Source organism: Pongo abelii, chromosome 3 (genome assembly GCF_028885655.2).
Source record: "Pongo abelii isolate AG06213 chromosome 3, NHGRI_mPonAbe1-v2.0_pri, whole genome shotgun sequence".
Taxonomy (NCBI): Eukaryota; Metazoa; Chordata; class Mammalia; order Primates; family Hominidae; genus Pongo; species Pongo abelii.
In genome coordinates this window covers 109,863,517-109,884,787 of record NC_071988.2, presented here as the reverse complement: position 1 = coordinate 109,884,787, position 21,271 = coordinate 109,863,517, and the positions used below count along the sequence as shown (strand labels likewise).

The 21,271-nt window shown below is 39.0% G+C and overlaps 1 protein-coding gene across 3 annotated transcripts in view; it reads right to left on the bottom strand.

The window, feature by feature from the left end:
• Positions 1 to 21,271, bottom strand: part of HERC5 (HECT and RLD domain containing E3 ubiquitin protein ligase 5) — a 50,794-nt gene that overhangs the window by 26,259 nt on the left and 3,264 nt on the right. For all 3 annotated transcript variants that reach the window (XM_024246044.3, XM_054554146.2, XM_054554147.2), the window contains exons 3-13: positions 21,023 to 21,099; positions 18,836 to 19,057; positions 17,561 to 17,652; positions 17,199 to 17,329; positions 14,007 to 14,152; positions 12,792 to 12,868; positions 11,973 to 12,076; positions 10,566 to 10,625; positions 8,230 to 8,323; positions 4,684 to 4,873; positions 1,118 to 1,272 (exon numbers count right to left, since the gene is read on the bottom strand). In XM_024246044.3, coding sequence (XP_024101812.2) covers positions 1,118 to 1,272; positions 4,684 to 4,873; positions 8,230 to 8,323; positions 10,566 to 10,625; positions 11,973 to 12,076; positions 12,792 to 12,868; positions 14,007 to 14,152; positions 17,199 to 17,329; positions 17,561 to 17,652; positions 18,836 to 19,057; positions 21,023 to 21,099 — 1,348 coding nt within the window. The remainder of the gene's footprint in view (positions 1 to 1,117; positions 1,273 to 4,683; positions 4,874 to 8,229; positions 8,324 to 10,565; positions 10,626 to 11,972; positions 12,077 to 12,791; positions 12,869 to 14,006; positions 14,153 to 17,198; positions 17,330 to 17,560; positions 17,653 to 18,835; positions 19,058 to 21,022; positions 21,100 to 21,271) is intronic.

The following is a 21,271-nucleotide window of genomic DNA, read 5'->3' as shown; positions in this document are numbered from 1 at the left end:
GTATTTGCAACACATATCATTGACAAAGGAGTACTATCCAAAATAAAAGAATTCTATAATCAGTAAGAAAAAGTCAAACATCATTTAAATGAACAAAAGTCAAGGACAGGCATTTCACAGAAGGGGAAACAAATATTGCAATTATAAACATGAAAATATGCTCTAGTGCATTTGAACCAGGGAAATACAATTAAAACCATAATTTGGTATCATTTCCTATCAAAAATATTTTCAAAATGTTAAAGTCAGACATGGAGCAACGGGAATTCTCATCAACTCCTGGAGAGAATTTAAATTGGTCCAACTGCTTTAGAAGAGTTTGTCACTACCAGTAAAGAACAACACACACATTATCTGTAGCTTATCAATTCTAGAATTAGGTATGAAAACCAGAACCAACTCTTGACACAAGAAAACCAAGAGATATGAACAAAAATGTTTATAGCAGCATGTTTTCTCATAGAGGAACTCCCAACAAGACAAAAAAAAAACCACACACAAGAATTGCAAACAGCATATGTATCTGTCAATATTGGAACAGATAAGCAAAGTATGGTATATTCATACAATGAACTATACTGCAGAGTAAAAATGAATGAAATACAGCCATTAAGCATTAATCTGGATAAATTTATAAAACAACATGGAGTGTAAGCAGCATGTATTCTATTCACAGAAATTTTGAAAATAGCAAAATTAAACATCATAGTGTCTAGAAATACATACCTATAGTTCTAAAACAGTAAGAGCAAGGGAATGATTATCCCAAAATCCAAGATCATAACTACCTCTGGGAGACGGAGGGGTTGCAACCCATGAGGGGTACACAGGTATTTCTAAAGCGCACAGGTATTTCTAAAGTACTGGAAATGTTTTATTTTTTTAACATGGGTGGTAAGGACACTAATGTTTATTTTATTATTTTTCTTTGAATTCTAAATAGGTATTTTATATATATTCCTTTATATGTATGATGTAATTTACAAAAAAAAATTTAAAAAATAGCAATATAAACTTCATATGTCTCACGTAAGTCTGCTTAAGATTCAAGCCAGCTGAAAGGAAGCGAATTTTTATGGCTAGATAAAAACACAGAGGTTTCTAAAGGAACTCTTACCCTGTGCAGCTTCTTCAACATTTCTAGGAGAGCTTGAACATTACCATTCTCCTCAGCACTTTCATCCCAGTAATCCAACTGGCATATGACGGCTGTTTTAAACATCTGGACCAGTTTGCTGAAAGTGGATTCTTGCAGAGTTGCCCAATACTCTTCTGAGGAATACAAGGAAAGCAAATTATTTTAAAAATGAGTTTTATTGTGTTTTTTTTGTTTTTTTTTTTTTTTTGAGACAGTGTCTCACCCTGTTGCCCAGGCTAGAGTGCAGTGGCACGATCTCAGCTCACTACAACCTCTGCCTCCCAGGTTCAAGCAATTCTCCTGCCTCACTCTCCTGAGTGGCTGGAATTACAGGCACCTACCACCATGCCTGGCTAATTTTTGTATTTTTATAGAGACAAGGTTTCACCATGTTGGCCAGGCTGTTCTTGAACTCCTGACCTCAGGCAATCTGCCCACCTCTGCCTCCCAAAGTGCTGGGATTATAGGCGTGAGCCACCTCACCAGCTTATTGTGTATATTTGAGGTCTACAAAATGTAATGGGATACATATAAATAGTAAAATTGTTACTATAGTGAAGTAAATTAACATTTTTTGGTAGGCCAGGCATGGTGGCTCACACCTACAATCCCAGCACTTTGGGAGGCTAAGGCAGGTGGATTGTCTGAGCTCAGCAGTTCCAGACCAGCCTGGGCAACATAGAGAAACTGGTCCCTACCAAAAATACAAAAAATTAGCCGGGCGTGGTGGCATGTGTCTGTGGTCCCAGCTACTCGGGAGGCTGAGGTGGGAGAACCGCTTGAGACTGGGAGGTGGAGGCCGCAGTGAGCTGAGATTGTGCCAGTGCACTCCAACCTGGGTGACAGAGTAAGATCCCATCTCAAAAAAAAAAAATTTTTTTATAACAAGAACAGCTAACATCTACTTATTTAACAACAATAAAATCCCTAATACGATATGTTATTAACTATAGTCCTCCTGTTGTCTTGTCTAGTAGATCTCTAAACTTGTTGATCCTACACATCTGCTTCTTTGTGTCCTTTGACCTACATCTCCACATTTCCTTTCCACCCCCATCCACTAGTAACTACCATTTTATTATCTATCTCTGCATATTTGACCTTTACAAGGAAGGTAAATATAATTATCATGTAATTTTACTTAGATTGTTGAAGGTAAAAAGTAGCCAGTATTTTTTGATACACATAACAAAATATTTTAGTATATATTATAATCACAAAAGCACACTTGTAATAAATTTTTCACTGAATAAATACAATTACTATTACAAGTTTAGAATTCAACTTTCTGGTTGCTTGAGCCCAGGAGTTCAAAGATTACAGTGAGCTACAATTGTACCACTGTACTCCAGCTAGGTGACAGTGAGGCCCTGTCTCTATTAAAAAATAGTACTAATAATTTAACATCCTGGAAAAGTTCCTTTACAGTTAATAGAACTACAAACTTGATGTAATTAATTTGTGAAAAAATATGAGCAAAATTAATCACATTCTTTGCGCAGATGAAATAGTATGTGTTAAAAATTAAATTAAAAATTGTTTGTGATTGCACAACTTTCTTTTTGTGCTCCCAGTCTGAGATGTTTAACTCTCAGAGAAAACGTATTTCAGCATTTTAAAAAACAAAAACCATTTTAAAGTAGCTTTTCATCACTTATCATGTTATCCAGATTTAATAAAACATAAAGAATGGACTTCCTTGAGCTGAATATGCTATGTATGCCAAAAATCTCATTAAACTCTATTCATGCCCCTAGAACTTACTTGCAGTGTACCGGAAATACAGGGATAGGAGGAAACAGTCAGACTATCTGGATGTGGGACAGTCTACAAGACAACTGACCAGGATTCATCCTTCCTTCCTCCTTCATTCCTTCCTTCCCTCCCTCCCTCCTTCTTCCCTTCCCATCCCTTCCCCTTCCCTTCCCCTCCCCCACTTTCCCTTTCCCTTCCCCTCCCCCCCTTTCCCTTTCCCTTCCCCTCCCCCCCACTTCCTTTCCGTTCCCTTCCCTTCACCTTCCCCTTCCCTTCCCCTTTCCCTCCCCTTCCCCTCCCCCACTTTCCCTTTCCCTTCCCCCCCTTCCTTTCCGTTCCCTTCCCTTCACCTTCCCCTTCCCTTCCCCTCCCCTCCCCTCTCCATCCCCTCCCCCTCCCTTCCCCTTCCCTCCCCTCTCCATCCCCTCCCCCTCCCTTCCCTTTCCCTCCCCTCTCCCTCCCCTCCCCCTCCCTTCCCCTCCCCTCCCTTCCCTTTCTTTTTCCTTTCTTTTGATTGATTGTATTTTTAGTAGAGATGGGGGTTTCACTATCTATCTATCTATCCATTGATTGATTGTATTTTTAGTAGAGATGGGATTTCACTATCTATCTATCTATCTATCTATCGATTGATTGTATTTTTAGTAGAGATGGGGTTTCACCATGTTGGCCAGGCTGGCCTCGAACTCCTGGCCTCAAATGAGATTCTTAAAAAAAAAAAAAAAAAAAGCTGTAAATACTTTTTACTTTTTTTGGGAAAAGAAGAGAAGTTTGAATGACCTAGATATTGGATAATATTATAAAATTATGACTAATTTTCTTAGATATGATAATGATGCCAGGGTAATACAGGATTCCATGTTCTTTTTTTTGGGGACGGAGTCTTACTCTGTCGCCCAGGCTGGAGTGCAATGGCGCGATCTCGGCACAATGCAACCTCTGCCTCTCAAGTCAAGCGATTCTCCTGCCTCAGCCTCCCGAGTAGCTGGGATTACAGGCATGCACCACCAAGCCCGGCTAATTTTTGTATTTTTAGTAGAGTCAGGGTTTTGCCATGTTGCCTAGGTTAGTCTTGAACTCCTGACCTCAGGCGATCTGCCTGCCTCAGCCTCCCAAAGTGCTGAGATTACAGGCATGAGCCACCATGCCCGGCCAGATTCCGTGTTCTTAGATGAATGGTGAAATATTATGAGTGAAATCTCATGTCTTCAACTTATTTTCAAATAGTTAAGTAAAAATAAAATGTAATCTGTACATAAACAGAAAGCACAAATGGCAACATACTTATTATTGCTGACTCTACAGTAGAGGGTACATGGGTATTCAGTATATATCATAATTACAAAAGCACACTTGTAATAAACTTTTCAGTGAATACATACAATTACTATTGCAAGTTTAGAACTTAGCATCCTGGTCGCTTGAGCCCAGGGGTTTAAGATTACAGTGAGCTATGACTGCACCACTGCACTCCAGCAAGGTGTACCATTTATTGCATATGGTATACTATACTATTCTTTCAACTTCTCTGTGAAATTTTTCATAGTGGAAAGTTGGAAACTAAGGAAATCATGACAAAGCCATGTGTCTATCCAAGGAATCTAAAAAAGTATTAGAATAATCTATTTTAGATGACCATGGTAATTGTTACAGTATCTTTAGAGTATGCTAACAATACGAACTAAAAAAAAATGAATACATCTATAATTATCTAAGTTTTGCCATAACTTTACTAGACATGTCTTTCCACTGAGAAGACAGGTAAAGTATCTTCAAATGATCAATCTTACCCAGAACCAGTGAAGACTGGTCACTCATTTTACAAACAACCTTTGCAAATGTAACCACAAGGCTCTCCCAGTTGTTAGAAATATGCATCACAGGACATTCTGGGAGAAGGAAGAAAATTTCTAAAGCTTCTTGGGGTGGAGAACGAAATGGAAGTCTTTTGAGCAGATTATCTTTGAGGCAGGTGGTTATCTGTGGTCAGAAAGGAACAGGGAAAAGGCATTCAAAACTCAGTAGAAGCAGGGTGCAACTGATGGTAATAAAACAAGGTATAGAGGCTGGAATGTCATTCTACTACTAAATGAGAATAATCATTGAGTTTTCTAAAACCCCTGTTTACACCCCTTCTCACCTAGCCTCCAAAATATTGGAGGTATTTGGGATATACAGTAAGTATTCCCTCCATTCAATTATCAGGGTGCATGAAGGAGATCAAGCACACCTAACCAGCACTTTGGGAGGCCGAGGTGGGCGGATCACAAGGTCAGGAGATCGAGACCATCTTGGCCAACATGGTGAAACCCTGTCTCTACTTAAAATACGAAAATTAGCTGGGTGTGACGGTGCGTGCCTGTAGTCCCAGCTACTTGGGAGGCTGAGGCAGGAGAATCGCTTGAACCTGGGAGGCAGAGGCTGCAGTGAGCTGAGATTGTGTCATTGCACTCCAGGCACAGAGCAAGACTCCATCTCAAAAAAAAAAAAAAAAAAAGAAAAGAAAAGAAAAAGAAAAAAACCACATGTGCAAGAATTACACTGAATGAACGATAATTCAGAACTAATAAACAGCCTTCTCAATCATAAGTACCATATTCTACCCTCTGGTTCACACTATCACACCTTGGGTTTCTTTTTTCAAGAGTAAAAATGCATCAGAACTCCAAAAAGCAGAAAAACAAAACAAAGCAAAAAAAAAAAAAAAAAAAGACAAAATCCAACAACTTCAAGAACAAAATTTAACATAATTCTCATTATCTTCCATAAGAGCAACTGTCTCTACCACAGACTCTAGTTTCTAGCCCCTCCAATTTCCTTATAGTTTCCCCAATTCAGAATGCAACTGTTTAGGAAAAAATGGAATGGAATTCTGAATTTTTGTTGTGTGTGCTTAGATCACAGTAATCATGTTTAAAATCCCACTATGAAGATAAGCTAGTATTTATGGAATACTTATTACTTGTCAATTATTGTGCTAAGTGATGTACATATATTAATTAGGTCATTTAACCCTTATTATAGTTTCTCCCTAACACAGATGACATTAATCCTATTTTACTGATGAGAAATCTGTGATTCAGAGAAAGTAAGTAACTTGCTCAAGGTCACACAGCTAAGTGGGAATTTCTCTGGATCTTTCTGACTCCAAAGCCCAAATTCTTAATAATTATATTATGAGATAGAGGCTAAATGATATCTGTAAATGTACAAATTGTTATAATTACCTGTTTTTATATTAAAACATTATATTGGACTCCTACAGTGAGATTCAGTCTTTGGAGTTACGTATACCTGACAACTCTATTTCAACATCTTGTTAGTACACACACATTCTACCTCCTTGCTCATCATCAGACACAACCTCAAGCCTCCTCACCTATTCCAAACCCTTAGAATGACCGTGATACCCTCAAGCCAGTCCTATTGTCTGACACACTGCTTTGGCATACTCTTTTCTAGCTGCCTCGAATGCCCTTCCATGTGTGAGCACCTGGTAAAATCTTAATTCCTCTGGGCAACTTGTTTTGAGTAAATAGAGCTAACCATTCACTGCCCTAATAACGACTCAATTCGTCCAAAAATATTGCACACAGGCTACATTCTAAGCCAGGCACTAGCGAAGACAGTGAAGTGTAAAACACACCAGGTCTTTGCACTAATGTATGCATGTATGTATCTGTCTCCCTTACTATACACCATGAGCTTCTAAAGCACAGGGAGTATGTCTCTTTCATTCTTCATCAAGAGTCATCATTACAGTGCCCAACACATAGCAAGTATTCAAATGTTTGCTGAATAAATGAACACTGCCAAAGGTCTGAGCGTCTGTATCGCAGAACCTCAAGATAGAAAGAAACATTACAGGTCTTCTAATCCAGTCATCTTATTCTGAAACAATGGAGGTCAAGGATGCCCTATGATTATTTCATTTACATACCATATGTTCTTTTTGTGGCACAATCAAGGTATGATTAGTAAACAGAAGGAGCCCTTAATGATGAACTGATCCAATCCCTTCCCTTCACAGATGCACAAAAGGGCTATATCTATTTTTGGTAATCTTTCCATGGTTGTATTTAGTAGCAATGACTCAGAATCTTACAGAAAGAAGTTAAACTGGCCCCCACAGGAGGATTTTAGAAAACAAAAGAAAATGAGCACTAACAAATGTTGATGAAATAGTCCACAGAGTAGTTTCTGGGTTGTTGATACAGGCAGCACTAAGTGTTGCAGAGTCCCAATAAAGGTACATAATTAGGGAACCATTTCACCTCAGACCCCCAGTGGGGCTGTGGTTCTGCCAAAGTTAAGAGAACTGAACTTTCCATCTTTCCTTGAAAGAAAGGAGCGCATGAGAAAACTTGCAGCTGAAATAGAGAATGCTAGTTGTGGCAAACAGAGCAAGTGCGGGAGCTGAAAGGAGTAAGGATGAAAGATCAAAGATTGAGAGGGAAGAGAAGAGGGATATGAACACAGAGAGAGACTAAAAAATGGGGGGAGGCTAGAGGGAGGAAGGAAGGGAGGAGGGAAGGAGAGAGAAAGAAAGAAGGAACTACAGTGAGACCCAGAGAGAAAAAAATGGAGAGAAGAACAGAAAGTAGTATCCCTGTATCAACCAGTAAAATAAAATAGGGAAATAACAAAGACTACATTAAGAAAAACTAAATTAATAAACGAAGCATGCAGTAAGCGGAGATCGCACCACTGGACTCCAGCCTGGGCGACAAAGTGAGACTCTGTCTCCAAAAAAAATAAAAATAAAAATAAAGGAAGCATGTTTGGAGCACCTGCAAAAAGAAAACCTAAAGATAGCAGTAACAGTGCTGAAACAGGAAGCAATCATCCCATAAAGAACAAGAACATTCTAGAATCTACAGAAAAGTAAAATGGAAAAAAAAAAACAAAGAATCTAGGCAGTCCCTGGTGAGAGGGATATTCATTATCAGAAAAAATGTTCTCATTTCTACATTTACGCTTCAAAGGATTGCATATAAAATGTTCTTATTCTAGTGTACCAATCTCAACAAATCCTTAATCATCTTCCTAAAGCCCTGAGTTGAAAAACTTCCCTCTAGGAATGTGTATGCATATATGTGTATGTGTGTTTGTGTACAGACACATTATTTAGAATATTTGTAACCTGTGTGACTACCATGCCAACTATTTCACTCTAAAAGGGCCAACTCCTAAATGTTATCTGAGTTTAACTTAATCTGAATATGCTACAAGGTCTCGGAGAATCCCTTAACACAAAACATTTCTTCTGAAATTTTGAGTTCTCATAAGAAATATTCTGGTGTATTTTCTTTCTGCACATAACAATCTGAAGATACCATGTTAGTAATCCAGTCCTTTTGGGTTAACTCCTTGAACATGTTTCTTGCTTTATTTAAGTCCAAATAAACAGGCATCATTTCTGTACTTCTTCTGTAGAAGAAAGATAAATTTTTTATTAGATTATCTCCCTAGATGCAAAGTTTCTTCTAGAGTTTGCCCCATTTCAACAAAATTACCTTTTTTCTCAAGTGTATAACTATAATAAATTGTCTAAATACAAATGCAATGTAGTAAACAACATGATTTTTTCTAAAATACCAAAAAATATCAAGGCTGCTTTAACTATATATACCATAAGACTTTAACTCAGATGCTGTCTTATCTGTAATAGGTTAAAAAAATAAATATTTCCCAGTTTAAAAAAAATAGCCACAGAGGGAGGCTGAGACAGGATAATCACTTGAGCTTGAGAGGTCAAGGCTGCAGTGAGTTGTGAATATGCCACTGTACTCCAGCCTGGGTGACAGAGCGAGACCCTGCCTCAGAAAAAGAAAGAAAGAAAGAAAAGAAAGAAGGAAGGAAGGAGGGAGGGAGGAAGGAAGGGAGGGAGGGAGGGAGGGAGGAAGGAAGGGAGGGAGGAAGGGCGGCCATAGAAAAAAGATAAAGATTTTTCCAAGGAAGGAAGGAAGGGCGGATGGAAGGAAGGAAGGAAGGAAGGACGGATGGAAGGAAGGAAGGAAGGACGGATGGAAGGAAGGAAGGAAGGAAGGAAGGACGGATGGAAGGAAGGAAGGAAGGAAGGACGGATGGAAGGAAGGAAGGAAGGACGGATGGAAGGAAGGAAGGAAGGAAGGATGGAAGGAAGGAAGGAAGGAAGGAAGGACGGATGGATGGAAGGAAGGACGGATGGAAGGAAGGAAGGAAGGACGGATGGAAGGAAGGAAGGAAGGAAGGAAGGACGGATGGAAGGAAGGAAGGAAGGACGGATGGAAGGAAGGAAGGAAGGAAGGATGGATGGATGGAAGGAAGGAAGGACGGATGGAAGGACAGATGGAAGGAAGGACAGATGGAAGGAAGGAAGGAAGGAAGGACGGATGGATGGAAGGAAGGAAGGACGGATGGAAGGAAGGAAGGAAGGACGGATGGAAGGAAGGAAGGAAGGAAGGACCGACCACAGGAAGAAAGGAAAGACCACAGGAAGGAAGGAAGGACCACAGGAAGGAAGGAAGGAAGACAGAAAAAAGATAAAGGTTTTTCCCATTTCTAAAAAATACATCCATTTCTTCCCGTTAAATGAACTGAAAAGTGGGAACCAAAAGAAGGGGCTTCTGACCAATAATTTCTTAGTACTTCAATATAAAGTTATTAATGAAATGTTTAAGTATCTTCTCATGGAAGACCTTCTAATGGAAGGTCATGCAGCCATTAAAATTATGTTACCGGCTGGGTGCGGTAGCTCACACCTATAATCTCAACACTGGGAGGCTGAGGTGGGAGGACTGCTCGAGGCCAGGAGTTCAAGACCAGCCTAGGCAACACAGCAAAGCTGCTGTCTTTACAAAAGTTAAAAAATTAGGAGGTGGTGGCACATGCCTGTAGTCCCAGCTACGTGGAAGGCTAAGGTGGGAGTATTTCTTGAGCCCAAGAGTTTGATGATGCTTGAGCCCAAGAACCATGATGCTGTAACTCCAGCCTGGGTGATGGAGTGAGACCTTGTCTCAAAAAAAAAAAAATTACCAAAAAAGATAGAATAAAATGTAAAATGGGCAAACATTAATGTATAAACAATATGATCCAGCTGGGCATGGTGGCTTACACCTGAAATCCCAGCACTTGGGGAGGCCAAGGCTGGTAGATTGCCTGAGCTCAGGAGTTCGAGACCAGCCTGGCCAACATGGTAAAACTCTGGCTCTACAAAAAAATACAAAAATTAGCTGGGTGTAGTGCCATGTGTCTGAAGCCCCAGCTACTCAGGCTGAGGTGGGAGGACTGCTTGAGCCTGGGAGGCACAGGTTACAATGAGCCAAGATCATACAACTGCATTCCAGCATGGGCAACGACAGGGCAAGACCCTGTCTCAAAAAAACAAAAACAAAAAACCAGTATGATCTCATTTTTTGTACAAGAATACATTTGCATGAAAAAATATAATCATATATGTAAGTGCTAGCTATTACTCTTAAGTGATGGATTATGGAAGATTTTCACTTTCTTTTTATTGTGTGTATTTTTGACATTTTCTACAGCAAGCATATATTTACTTTTGTTTAAAAAACAATTTTTAAAAAGGGATGAACACACAGCTAATTATTTTACCCTCCAATCATTTTTTTATCCTCTTTCACAGTACTCTTAATACAATTTAATACAATTAATTTATTATATATATTACCTTTTCCTTAAAAAACTTCCAGTTAGACAAGCAGGAGATGAAAATATCTCTTGGATTTCCCTATATTAGTAATAAGACACTGGTTAAACCAAATCACATGGTATACATACATACAGCCTCTTTAAAGCATGAGACATGATAAATACAACATCTTATAACTATCCTTCCAACCTCTCCATTTGTCTCCTATCTGTACGCATATTATCTCGGCTTCTAAAAGTCCATTCTGTTTGGTAAATCTCAAAATTTCAGTGGCAAACACGGGAAATAAAAAAGTTTATACACACTCAGAGAAGCCTCAAATAAAGAGGAAAGGCTTGATTTATGGTCAGAACTTTCTTGAACAAACAAAATACTCCCACCTCACCAACTATGCAAGTCCTATTTATTTCTATTCCATTGAAGTAGAAATAAATAACCAGAAATTAAGTGGGGGAAGGAGTATGCTCAGTTTCATCTTAGAAGTAGTTGTACAGTTCTTAATTATTTATGCTCTGCAAATTATGATGCAACTATTTTGTGCAACTACTTTGTACAATCATTTTCCAGAATTAGAAAGCCATACCTAAAAATATTTCTAAAAGATGATGTTTGTAAGAATAGTAGGAGTTCTATGGTTTAGAGAAGAATGGTACAAATTATTCAGCTAAGAATAACAGGTACACAAACTAATGGTTCCAGGATCAAATGGGACTGGGAAACACTATAGACTGTATTTTCTGGCCAGAGAGTCACAATATACATAAACAGAGGCCTGGAGAAGCCCTACAGTAAAGAAAGCTGTCCTCATGGCGCTTACATGCTAGTTGTGATGGGTTAGTTTTATATGTCAACTTGGCTAGGCCATGGTACCAAGATATTTGGTCAAATATTATTCTGGATGTTTCCATGAAAGTATTTTTTTAGATGAGATTAACACGTAAAACGGTAAACTGAGTAAAGCACTTGAACAAGTGAATAAAAAGAAAGCACCTTCCATAATGTGAGTGGGCCTCATCCAGTTGAAGGCCTTAAGAGAAAAGGCTGAGGTCACCCAAAGAAGAGGAAATTCTGCTTTTAGATTGCCTTCAGACTTGAGCTGCAACATCAACTCTTCCCCGAGTCTCCAGCCTGCTGGCCTGCCCTACAGATTTTGGACTTGCCAGCCCCTACAATCTCATGAGCCAATTCCTTAAAATAATCTCTCTCTCTCTCTCCCCTCCATAGATACACAGATGGACAGACAGACATGACAGAGATAGAGATAGAGATAGAGATAGAGACAGAGACAGAAATACACACATATCCTATGAGTTTGTTTCTATGGAAAACCCTGACTACAAAATGTCATATTGCTGTGCAGAACCAGTTTGGGAAATGATACTTGAGAGTGATATATAAGCAGAGAGTCAAGACTGTGGGGTGTACCTTTTTGTGCTCTGCCACCGTTTAGTCTCCACATCAGCAATCCATCTCTTTACGGTCCCTTCATTCAGTGTAGGAATTGTCCTTTTCAGATTAACATAGGAATTCTGTAAACAAACAGGAAAGTAAAATACAATAATTTAGACACATCAGAGATAGCACTCCAGAGGGTAAAACTGACTTTTAAATACGTGTAATACAGCCCTGGGACAATCACAAAGTGATACTCAACCAATAAGTAATCAATCATTTGCCTGGCTGCCACTTTCTTGTCCAAGGGGGCTTAGACTGAAAGTAAATTTCTCTGAGGACCTCAACACTCAGCACTTTATACGAATACAATCGAATTAAACTGAACATCAGACAGCCTTTGAAGGGAAGGGAAGATCCTGAAAGAGCTGTGTGCAGAAGTGTGAGGAACTCGATTTCACTTGGTGAAGTAGGGCAGGGAAGTTACGGACTTTTTATTTGCAAGCCCATGAACCTTGGGGTCTTTCTTAGTACTGGCCTGCAACGTCATTTTTAGAATCTGTCACTCCGTAGTGCAAGGAAACTGACCAAACATCATCGGCAAGTAGCCCCCAAAGGTAAGTATAGTCTATGGAAATCACACTGATTAGACATTCACCAGAGAAAAATCTGCTGATTTTTGTGGGAAAAGACTGATGTAGTTTAGACAATAAAGGATCAGTAATGTCCAGCTATCCCCCAAAAAGTCAGCCTGGTAAACTGATGATTTTGGAATTCACCAAACTTGGATACTAGAACCCTTAGTTTTGCTTAAAATACCAGGTCATAGAACACCTGGAGATCTATTTTTACCTCTTTCTTTATCCAGAGCAAAATACTTTGATTCCCTCCAGCAATCAGTATTAACTCCTTTTCTGAGGTATGGCTTTCTGAAAGGATGCACAAAAAGTAAGAGTTTTAGAAAGTCATTTGGCACAAACATGCATGTTCAATTTAAATAACTTCAGATTCTTCTTAAACGTAGTCATCTTATCTTCTAAATAGACAAAACTTGTACATTTTCCACCAATTAAGAAGCTGAAATACATATACTTTGGAGTAAAGTCTAGTTGGCAAACAGGTAATTCATAAGGTGGACATGTGATATCAGTTTAATATACATAATATAAATATTTATATATAAAATGCAAATATTTGATTAGCTAAATGCTATCAGTTTAATTCAACTCCCATTACTAAAAACCATGTTTTCAAGATTTAACCAATAACTGCTGGCTATAAAGAATATAAGTACTTTAAGCCCATGTAACTGGTTATAAGGAATCAAAGATAATACATGCTGCTTAAGGAAATAACTCTGTTCGTTTTCCCACAAGAAATGAGTAAATTTTATTACTTGAGGTCACCACGAGGCTTTCAGAAACAAGTAACAGAAATGCTCCGAGGTGCTTCTATAGTGGAGTGTTTCAGAGCTCAGACTCTGAGGTCATAAAGGGCATGGGTTCAACTCCAGACAAACCACTTACTGGCCATGAGTAAGTGGCTAACCCTTTTCTCTCCAAGCCTCTTTGTCCTCTAGTAAAACAGGAGTGACAGAATACACCTACCAGAACTGTTATAAGGATTGGTGAGATAACACAAGTAAGTGCTGAGCACAGTTCAGTGCCAGGTACATGTTGATTGCTCATTATTCTGAGGGTTTTATATGACTGTGGATCAACTTAACCAGGGCAACCAACCAATTACAAGAATTAGTAAACAACTAATTACAAGAATTAGTAAGTCTTTTGCAAACTGGAATGAGGGCTGCATATGTCTCTGAATCCATTGTCTATTTTATCATTTAAATTCACATTAATCCTAATCTGAAGGAGTAATATAGAATAATTATTTTGCCTCAATAAATTAGACTGACTCTTGAATTGTTTACCAGTAAAATATGAAACCAATATTTAGAGAAACTCCCTTCATAGTCATATACTGCTTTCTTTGTCACATTACCCAGTTAGAAAAATCATTTTCTCTAAAAAGATACTATGCCAAACCCTATGTTCCTATAGAATTTACCAAGTTTGAGTTCTTCACTTGATGATACTTTTACTGGAAGCGGTATCAGCTGGTCACGTGTTCCACCATTTCCCAGTTGTCCGTCTTTTCCAGAACCAAAGGAAAAGACCTTTCCCAAATCAGAAACATAGGCAAGTGTGTGCCACCTATTAAATAAAAGCACGTATGGTCAATTCTTAATTATCCACAATGATGAGAGTGTTTAGCAATACAGTAAATTGCCAAAACTATGTTACCCAGTGAGAGTGAAACTAAACATCTCTTAAAGGATGAAAACCATCTGGAAACCAAGAAAACAACATGTACCTGAAAAGACTTTGGAACCCAAAGGCCACTCAAGACTATGATGTCATACTTTGGCAAATGGTGTTCCCTTTGTTGGAACAAGCACCTCCCCTTGCCCTCTGCTCATTTTTCAACATCAGTTTGAGTCACCACCTCTTGGAAACCATCCCTGAGTCCCTTCTCTTTCCATGCTGGAAGACTCAGTTGAGTTCCCACTTAATTTCTCAAAAGACCTTTACCACACTGATTTTCCTATTGATTTGCTGGTTTGTATATCCCACTATACTGTTGTGTAGCAAGGAATCTGCCTTGCCCAGAGAGGTCTGGCTGATGCCCAGTTCCTGGGAGGTAACCTCTAAACCCACAGAATTTCCCAAGTGATAGAGGAGAGTCTTTGTTATTCATGGCAGGATCCTGGGAGAGCTCTCCTGGCCTGTGATGTAAATCAGACCTACAGGAGGGCAGTGCTGGAGATTAAGTTCAACTACCTGGGCAATGATTAACCAATCATGCCTCAGCAATAAAAATCCTCAATTTAGGCTGGGTGTGGTGGCTCATGCCTGCGATCCCAGCACTTTGGGAGGCCAAGGCAGTAGGATACTTTGAACCCAGAAGTTTAAGACCAGCCTGGCCAATATAAGGAGACCCTATCTCTACAAGAAATTTAAAAATTAGCTGGGCATGGTAGTGCGGACCTGTGGTCCCAGCTACTCAGGAGGCCAAGGCAGGAGGATTGCTTGAGCCTGGGAGGTCAAGGCTGCAGTAAGCCATGATAGCACCACTGCAGTCCAGCCTGGGTGACAGAGTGAGACCTTGTCTCAAAAAACAAACAAACAAAAAACACCAAATCATAAACAACTTTTGACTTGGGTGAACTTCTCTGACTGGATGGCAGATTATGTACATCCTGTACCCTGTCTCCAAAAAAATAAATAAATAAATAAATAAAAAACCAAAACAACTCTCAACTTGGGTGAATTTCTCTGATTGGCTGGCAAATTCTGTACATCCTGTCACATTATCAGGCCAGAAGAGATAACACCATCCACCTGCTCCAAGGGGAGGTGACAGCCACAAGCTCAGCATTTGCAGCCCTCCTAGACCCTGCCCTTATGTTTCTTCCTTTGACTGGTACTAATTTGTATCCTTTTCTTGTAATAAATGTGACTATGAGCATAACAGCTTTTAGTAAGTTCGTGAGTCTTTCCAGTGAATTGTCCTGTTAGTAGGGGTACTGCCCTGATGTGCATTAAGACAGATCTCCAACTTGCCTCCTTCTCTTGTAATACATGCTACTCAAAAGGATTGTATGTAATGAAGAATCCAAAGAGGTGATAAGACTGCTTTGGTTAAGAGATACTGAATGAGGTATAAATATTGAAGAGAACGTTTCTTTGGTGAAGAGACTCATATTCCAATAATTTGGTCTACCTTAATAATATTACCCATTTATGTAATTCTACTCCAAGATCATAAGAAAATATGCCTACAGACTAAAAGTATGCATGCTAGTTTTTTATAAGAATGGTTTCAGTAAACTAACAAATGAACCCAACATTCAAATAGTCTGAATTTTTCTCTATGTTTAGTGAGGGAAAAACTGCCGAAAAGAATAAGTGTATATGGGGGAAAATATTCTTTAACCCTACCAACTCCCAACATTCCTCTGGCAAGACGTGGACTGATATATCTGATAATCAAAAAAATTAAATAGTGGCGTGGTGGCTCACCCCTGTAATCCCAACACTCTGAGGGGTCAAGGCAGGCAGATCACCTGAGGTCAGGAGTTCAAGACCAACCTGGCCAACATGGTGAAACCCTGTCTCTACTGAAAATACAAAAATTAGCCGGTTGTGGCCGGCTGCGGTGGCTCATGCCTATAATCCCAGCACTTTGGGAGGCCGAGGCAGGTGGATCACGAGGTCAGGACATCGAGACCATCCTGGCTAACACGGTGAAACCCCGTCTCTACTAAATATACAAAAAATTAGCCAGGCGTGGTGGCAGGCGCCTGTAGTCCCAGCTACTCAGGAGGCTGAGGCAGGAGAATGGCATGAACCCAGGAGGCGGAACTTGCAGTGAGCCGAGATTGCGCCACCGCACTCCAGCCTTTGCGACAGAGCAAGACTCCATCTCAAAAATAAATAAATAAATAAATAAATAAAATAAAAACATTAGCCAGTTGTGGCAGTGCACGCCTGTAATCCTAGCTATTCCAGAGGCTGAGGTGGGAGAATAACCTGAGCCTGGGAGGCAGAGGTTGCAGTGAGCTGAGATTGCATCACTGCACTCCAGCCTGGGCGACAGAGCAATACTCCGCCTCAGAAAACAAACAAACAAACAAAAAAAACCTTTAAAAAAAACCAAGGAGTCTGAGCAAGACATTTTACCTTTATTTTCTAAAAAGGAGCTGAGAAAATTAAACTTCTTAGGAATATTTCACTCGAACCATCACTGACTATGTCTTATACTTTACCGTGATCAGGGCAGGCTACAATGAAAGAACTCTGGTAATTAAAAAGTATGTTGGCCACAAGGCATTGTCAGAGAGGGTGATTACATTAATGAATAATCCTTTGTGATTTGCGCTTTATTTTTCCCAAATAAACAATGACGTACGTATTTTTCTTAAAGACAAAAGTGCACCTGAATAGTTACAAAGGTATTTCACTAAGGAGAAGCAGAAAGTGAATTGTATCTGCTCATTAAAAAAAAAAAAAAAAATCAAAGAAAACAACCATGTATAGTAAAAGGGGTATTATGTTTATCTAAATAATATAAATTAAGCATTTTCACTGATTTGAAAATGTTTGATACATCTTAAAGAAACTGATAGAAATTTTATTAAATTACTATCTAGTTTGCTGCACTCATTTTATCAATTCTCATTGATACTTTATAACTTACCTTCCACATGCTATCTGAGTCACTCTATTCCCAACAAGCTCAGCCACCAAACAGGGTCTTAGCTCATTCTGTGTTGAATTATGACCAAGTTGCCCATGTTTTCCAGCACCAAAAGTAAACAGCAGCCCATCCTAAGGAAAGGGAATGTCATATCAGATGTTAGAAAAATAAAATAAAAAAGTAGTATTCACTGATGCAAAGTGAATCACTAATAAATAGCACTGTCAAAGTAAAGCTCCTAAAAATCAGAAGGACAGTCCTATATATAGGAAGTGATGACCTTTCTTCTCTGGGAAACACTAACTTCTCATACAAAATGTTCTTCTAAAAATACAGCCAAAAAGAGACAAGGGTACACCCACCTGTGTGAGCAGGGCACTGTGAGAGCCACCACAAGCGAGAAATTCAACTTTCTGATTGTCTAGTGCTTCAATAAGGGATGGATAATCTTTACCTATGTAAGGAAAAAAATAGCTGAAGTGACCAAAAGGAAATGCTGAGTTTCACACTGGAGTTACCTGGACTGCTGCTTCTCAACCCAGCGACAACAGTTCTCATGATATTCTGACAAGAAAGGCTCTATGTTGCCATGTTTAAGATCAAGTTCTACACCTCAGGGTGAAGGTGGGACCAGTGGCCAAAAGGGTCACACTTAGGGGCACCCACCTGTGAAATGGTCAAACCACTTCCCAAAGGCTGTTCTCAATTATGACTTGATTCACTTTAATTGCAGCACATTAGATATTTCCAACACCCATCTAGAATTACTTTTAATGAACATAGCAATTCCTTTTTCTTTCAAATTATCTACTAGTGTCATCACCTCACACTACCTCTTTTCTTCATGATTATTTTCATGTCAAAAGCACTCAGAGATTCAGCCAAAGTAGTTTAATGACCGCTTTATTCTCTTCTCTCCTTTGAATATTTTTCTAACACTGACTTATGGGCTATTCTGTGTAATGACCATTGCCCTGTATCAGGGACAAATGAGTAACCAGTGATCCAGGGTAATGCATACAGTACCACAGCTGGGTAAAGCAGCAGAATTTCTTATACCTGAAAACGCTAATGAGTTGTTTGGGATCATGAGAAATTTCACCATTGGCTTTGTTCAATAATGGAAATTACATGTTTTTTCATGTGTGTTTTTGTGTGTTTACAGATCTAATTGATACCTTATAGAATAAGATCAGGATATGTGAGTTCTTAAATATAATTTTAGTATTCTTTTGTAATAATACACTAACAGACTTTAAGTGCAAAGGCTTTAAAGGTCATCTCATCCAAACTTGTCACTTGACAGAAAAAGAAAATGAGGCCTAGAGAAAAGTTTAGTGACTGGGCAAGGCTTGCAGTTAGTAAACTGCAAAGTGGGAATCAGAATCCAGGTTCTCATCCCTAATTCAATGCCCTTTCCCATCTCACACACAGCCCTAAAACATGTCTCAATTACAGTAACAACTTCCACACTATGTATGCCTCTTGGACTGATTCTGCCCTGAAGACAGAGAGGTAATCAGGAAGAGCAGTGCAAATGAAAGTGAAGATTTGAACCATTTTTGACAGGGAGGTCCATTAAATTCATCTAACAAGTATATGTGTTGGTAATAGGAATCTGAGAATGTGTTCCATACTCTCAGTGTGGCCCAGGCCTAGTTGTCCAAATTCATTTTTTCCCCATGAATAAATGTTGCCAGTCATGGATAAGGCCATGCTGTGGGCTTCTCCGGCAGAAATCTGAGCCAAGGGTACTCCTGCGAGGTGCTCCACAATCTGTGGTGTGGTGGTTGAGGGAACTTTCCTTCCAACTCCAAGCTGCCCATGCAGGTTCTGTCCCCAGGCAAAAAGCTCACCACCTTGACATAAACAAAGCAAATGCTGTTTTATTCAATTTAAAATGCAGCAGATATTACCCTAAAGCATTATGCATGCTCTACATAGTATAATATCACAATATTGTACCTTTGCACTGATGGTACTCTCAGCTACCCTATGTCTGCCACAGAAAAACATAGAATCTTCTCTTTAGCAGTGACAATTACACTTCCTTATCCCTCACTTCAAAAGTGAAGCTATTTGAACATATTAAATAATATCTTCAACATAATACATTTGATTGTAAATCAAATTTAAGAAATATTTACTTTAAAACACTCAGAGGATGGGCCCATGAAAAACAGAAGCAATCTACCTCTGCAAAAAACCCCAGAGCTACTGTTTTTCTCTCATGTGCCTAACGATCCCAAATAAACAACTGTAAAATTCATTTGAAATTACAAGATCCCAAATAAACAACTGTAAAATTAATTTCAAATTAGTTTCTTGAACGAGTCAGTTTCTTTTTCCATTAACTGAATATATGGAGCACATTTTTTAGGGAGCGTTCTTAGATGTTATCTGATAGAGCTGACAATATCTAATAGAGTCTAAAAAAATACACCAGAGAATTAAGGTTTACTGGAATCTCTTTGCAAGATACTGTGCAGGATGTGGTGGGAAGCAGAGCCTCTCCTTCACACACAATTTTCATGCACCTGTCAGCCACCAGGAATATAATGATGAGCATGACCAGTTTCTTCTCTTGCTGCCCCAACTTTTATTCTTTCTGTACTGTCATTTACTAGTAATAAACTCTGAATATCCCTTTACCCTTGTACATACACGCCTCTAGACCCTGGGCTTCTTAAAGGCAGGTTTTGTGTGTTTCATCTTCATAATCTGAACACAGTAGATAATACGAAATATCTGTTCATGAATGAATGGAGTCAAATGATCAATTTTTTCCAATACAAGTTCATACTATCAAATCTCAACAGGCCTTGCAATGAAGGTCAAATACTCACTAATTATTAACTTCCCTTGAATCCCAGATTCTATTCAGCTTATGAACATGTTTACATCTGTCCTATATATTAACAAAAATTCCCTTGACTTCGAATTCCCCTCTATTACCCTACTTCTATCTTAATTATTTCATTCACAGTAAGTTTCTTTTTTTTTTGAGACAGGGTCTCACTCAGTTACCCAGGCTGTAGTACAGTGGCACAATCATGGCTCACTGCAGCCTCAAACTCCTGGGCTCAAGGGATCCTCCTGCCTCACCCTCCCCAAGTAGCTGGGACTACAGGTGCAAGCCACCATGCCCAGCTAATTTTTAAGTTTTTTTGTAACGATGAAGTCTCCCCATGTTGTCCAGGCTGGTCTCAAACTCCTGGCTACAAGTGATCCTCCCACCTCAGCCTCCCAAAGTGCTGTGATAACAGGCATTAGCCACCAAGCCTGGCCTCACAGTCAAGTTTCTTTAGGAAATAATTCATATTCACTGCTTCCATTTCCCACCATGACAGTGTCCGATAGAAAACGAGAAATACTACAGGGCTAGGGAGATCCTTGAATTCAAAAAGCAACGTTAAAACATATCAGAGGCCTGCAACCTGGCCACAAAAGGGGATTCTGAGCCAGAAGAGTGGAAGCTGGAAAAGTGTTAGGAAAAGGGAAGCAGTTTCTGGAAAAGGGTGGCCCCAGGCCTGTACCAGATGTAGAGAAAACAGTTTTGATTATTCAGAAAATTTTCACTGTTTCATACTTGAAAAATAAAAACATGAAACCAAATTTAGGAATAGTAATTATGGAAACCTGAACATTTTACAGATCCAAGAAGTCTCTCATTATGTATCTGCTTTAAGAATAGTACTCGGAACCATATCAAATTCAAAACTGTATTTCTGTCCTGTTACAAGTGAAATATAGACATTCTACTGGCTCCACATATACACACATGTATTACTTCTACAAAACTATTAATATTACAGAAAAATTACCTTTTGAGAGTGCAAGAGAATGATAATCTCCACATGTGATCTGAATTATTTTTTTTTCTTGAAAAATGCTTTCAAACCTGATGAAGGAAAATACATTTTGTGTTAATCACCATAATGAAAGTTACAACATGGATTTTAGAACTATTAATAGTATTTAATCAGAAATGAAGCTCAAGAAAAAACTTTCAATTTACTGCATCACATTCAATACATCTAAAATTATTTTTTAAATACTATATGTTTTAATTA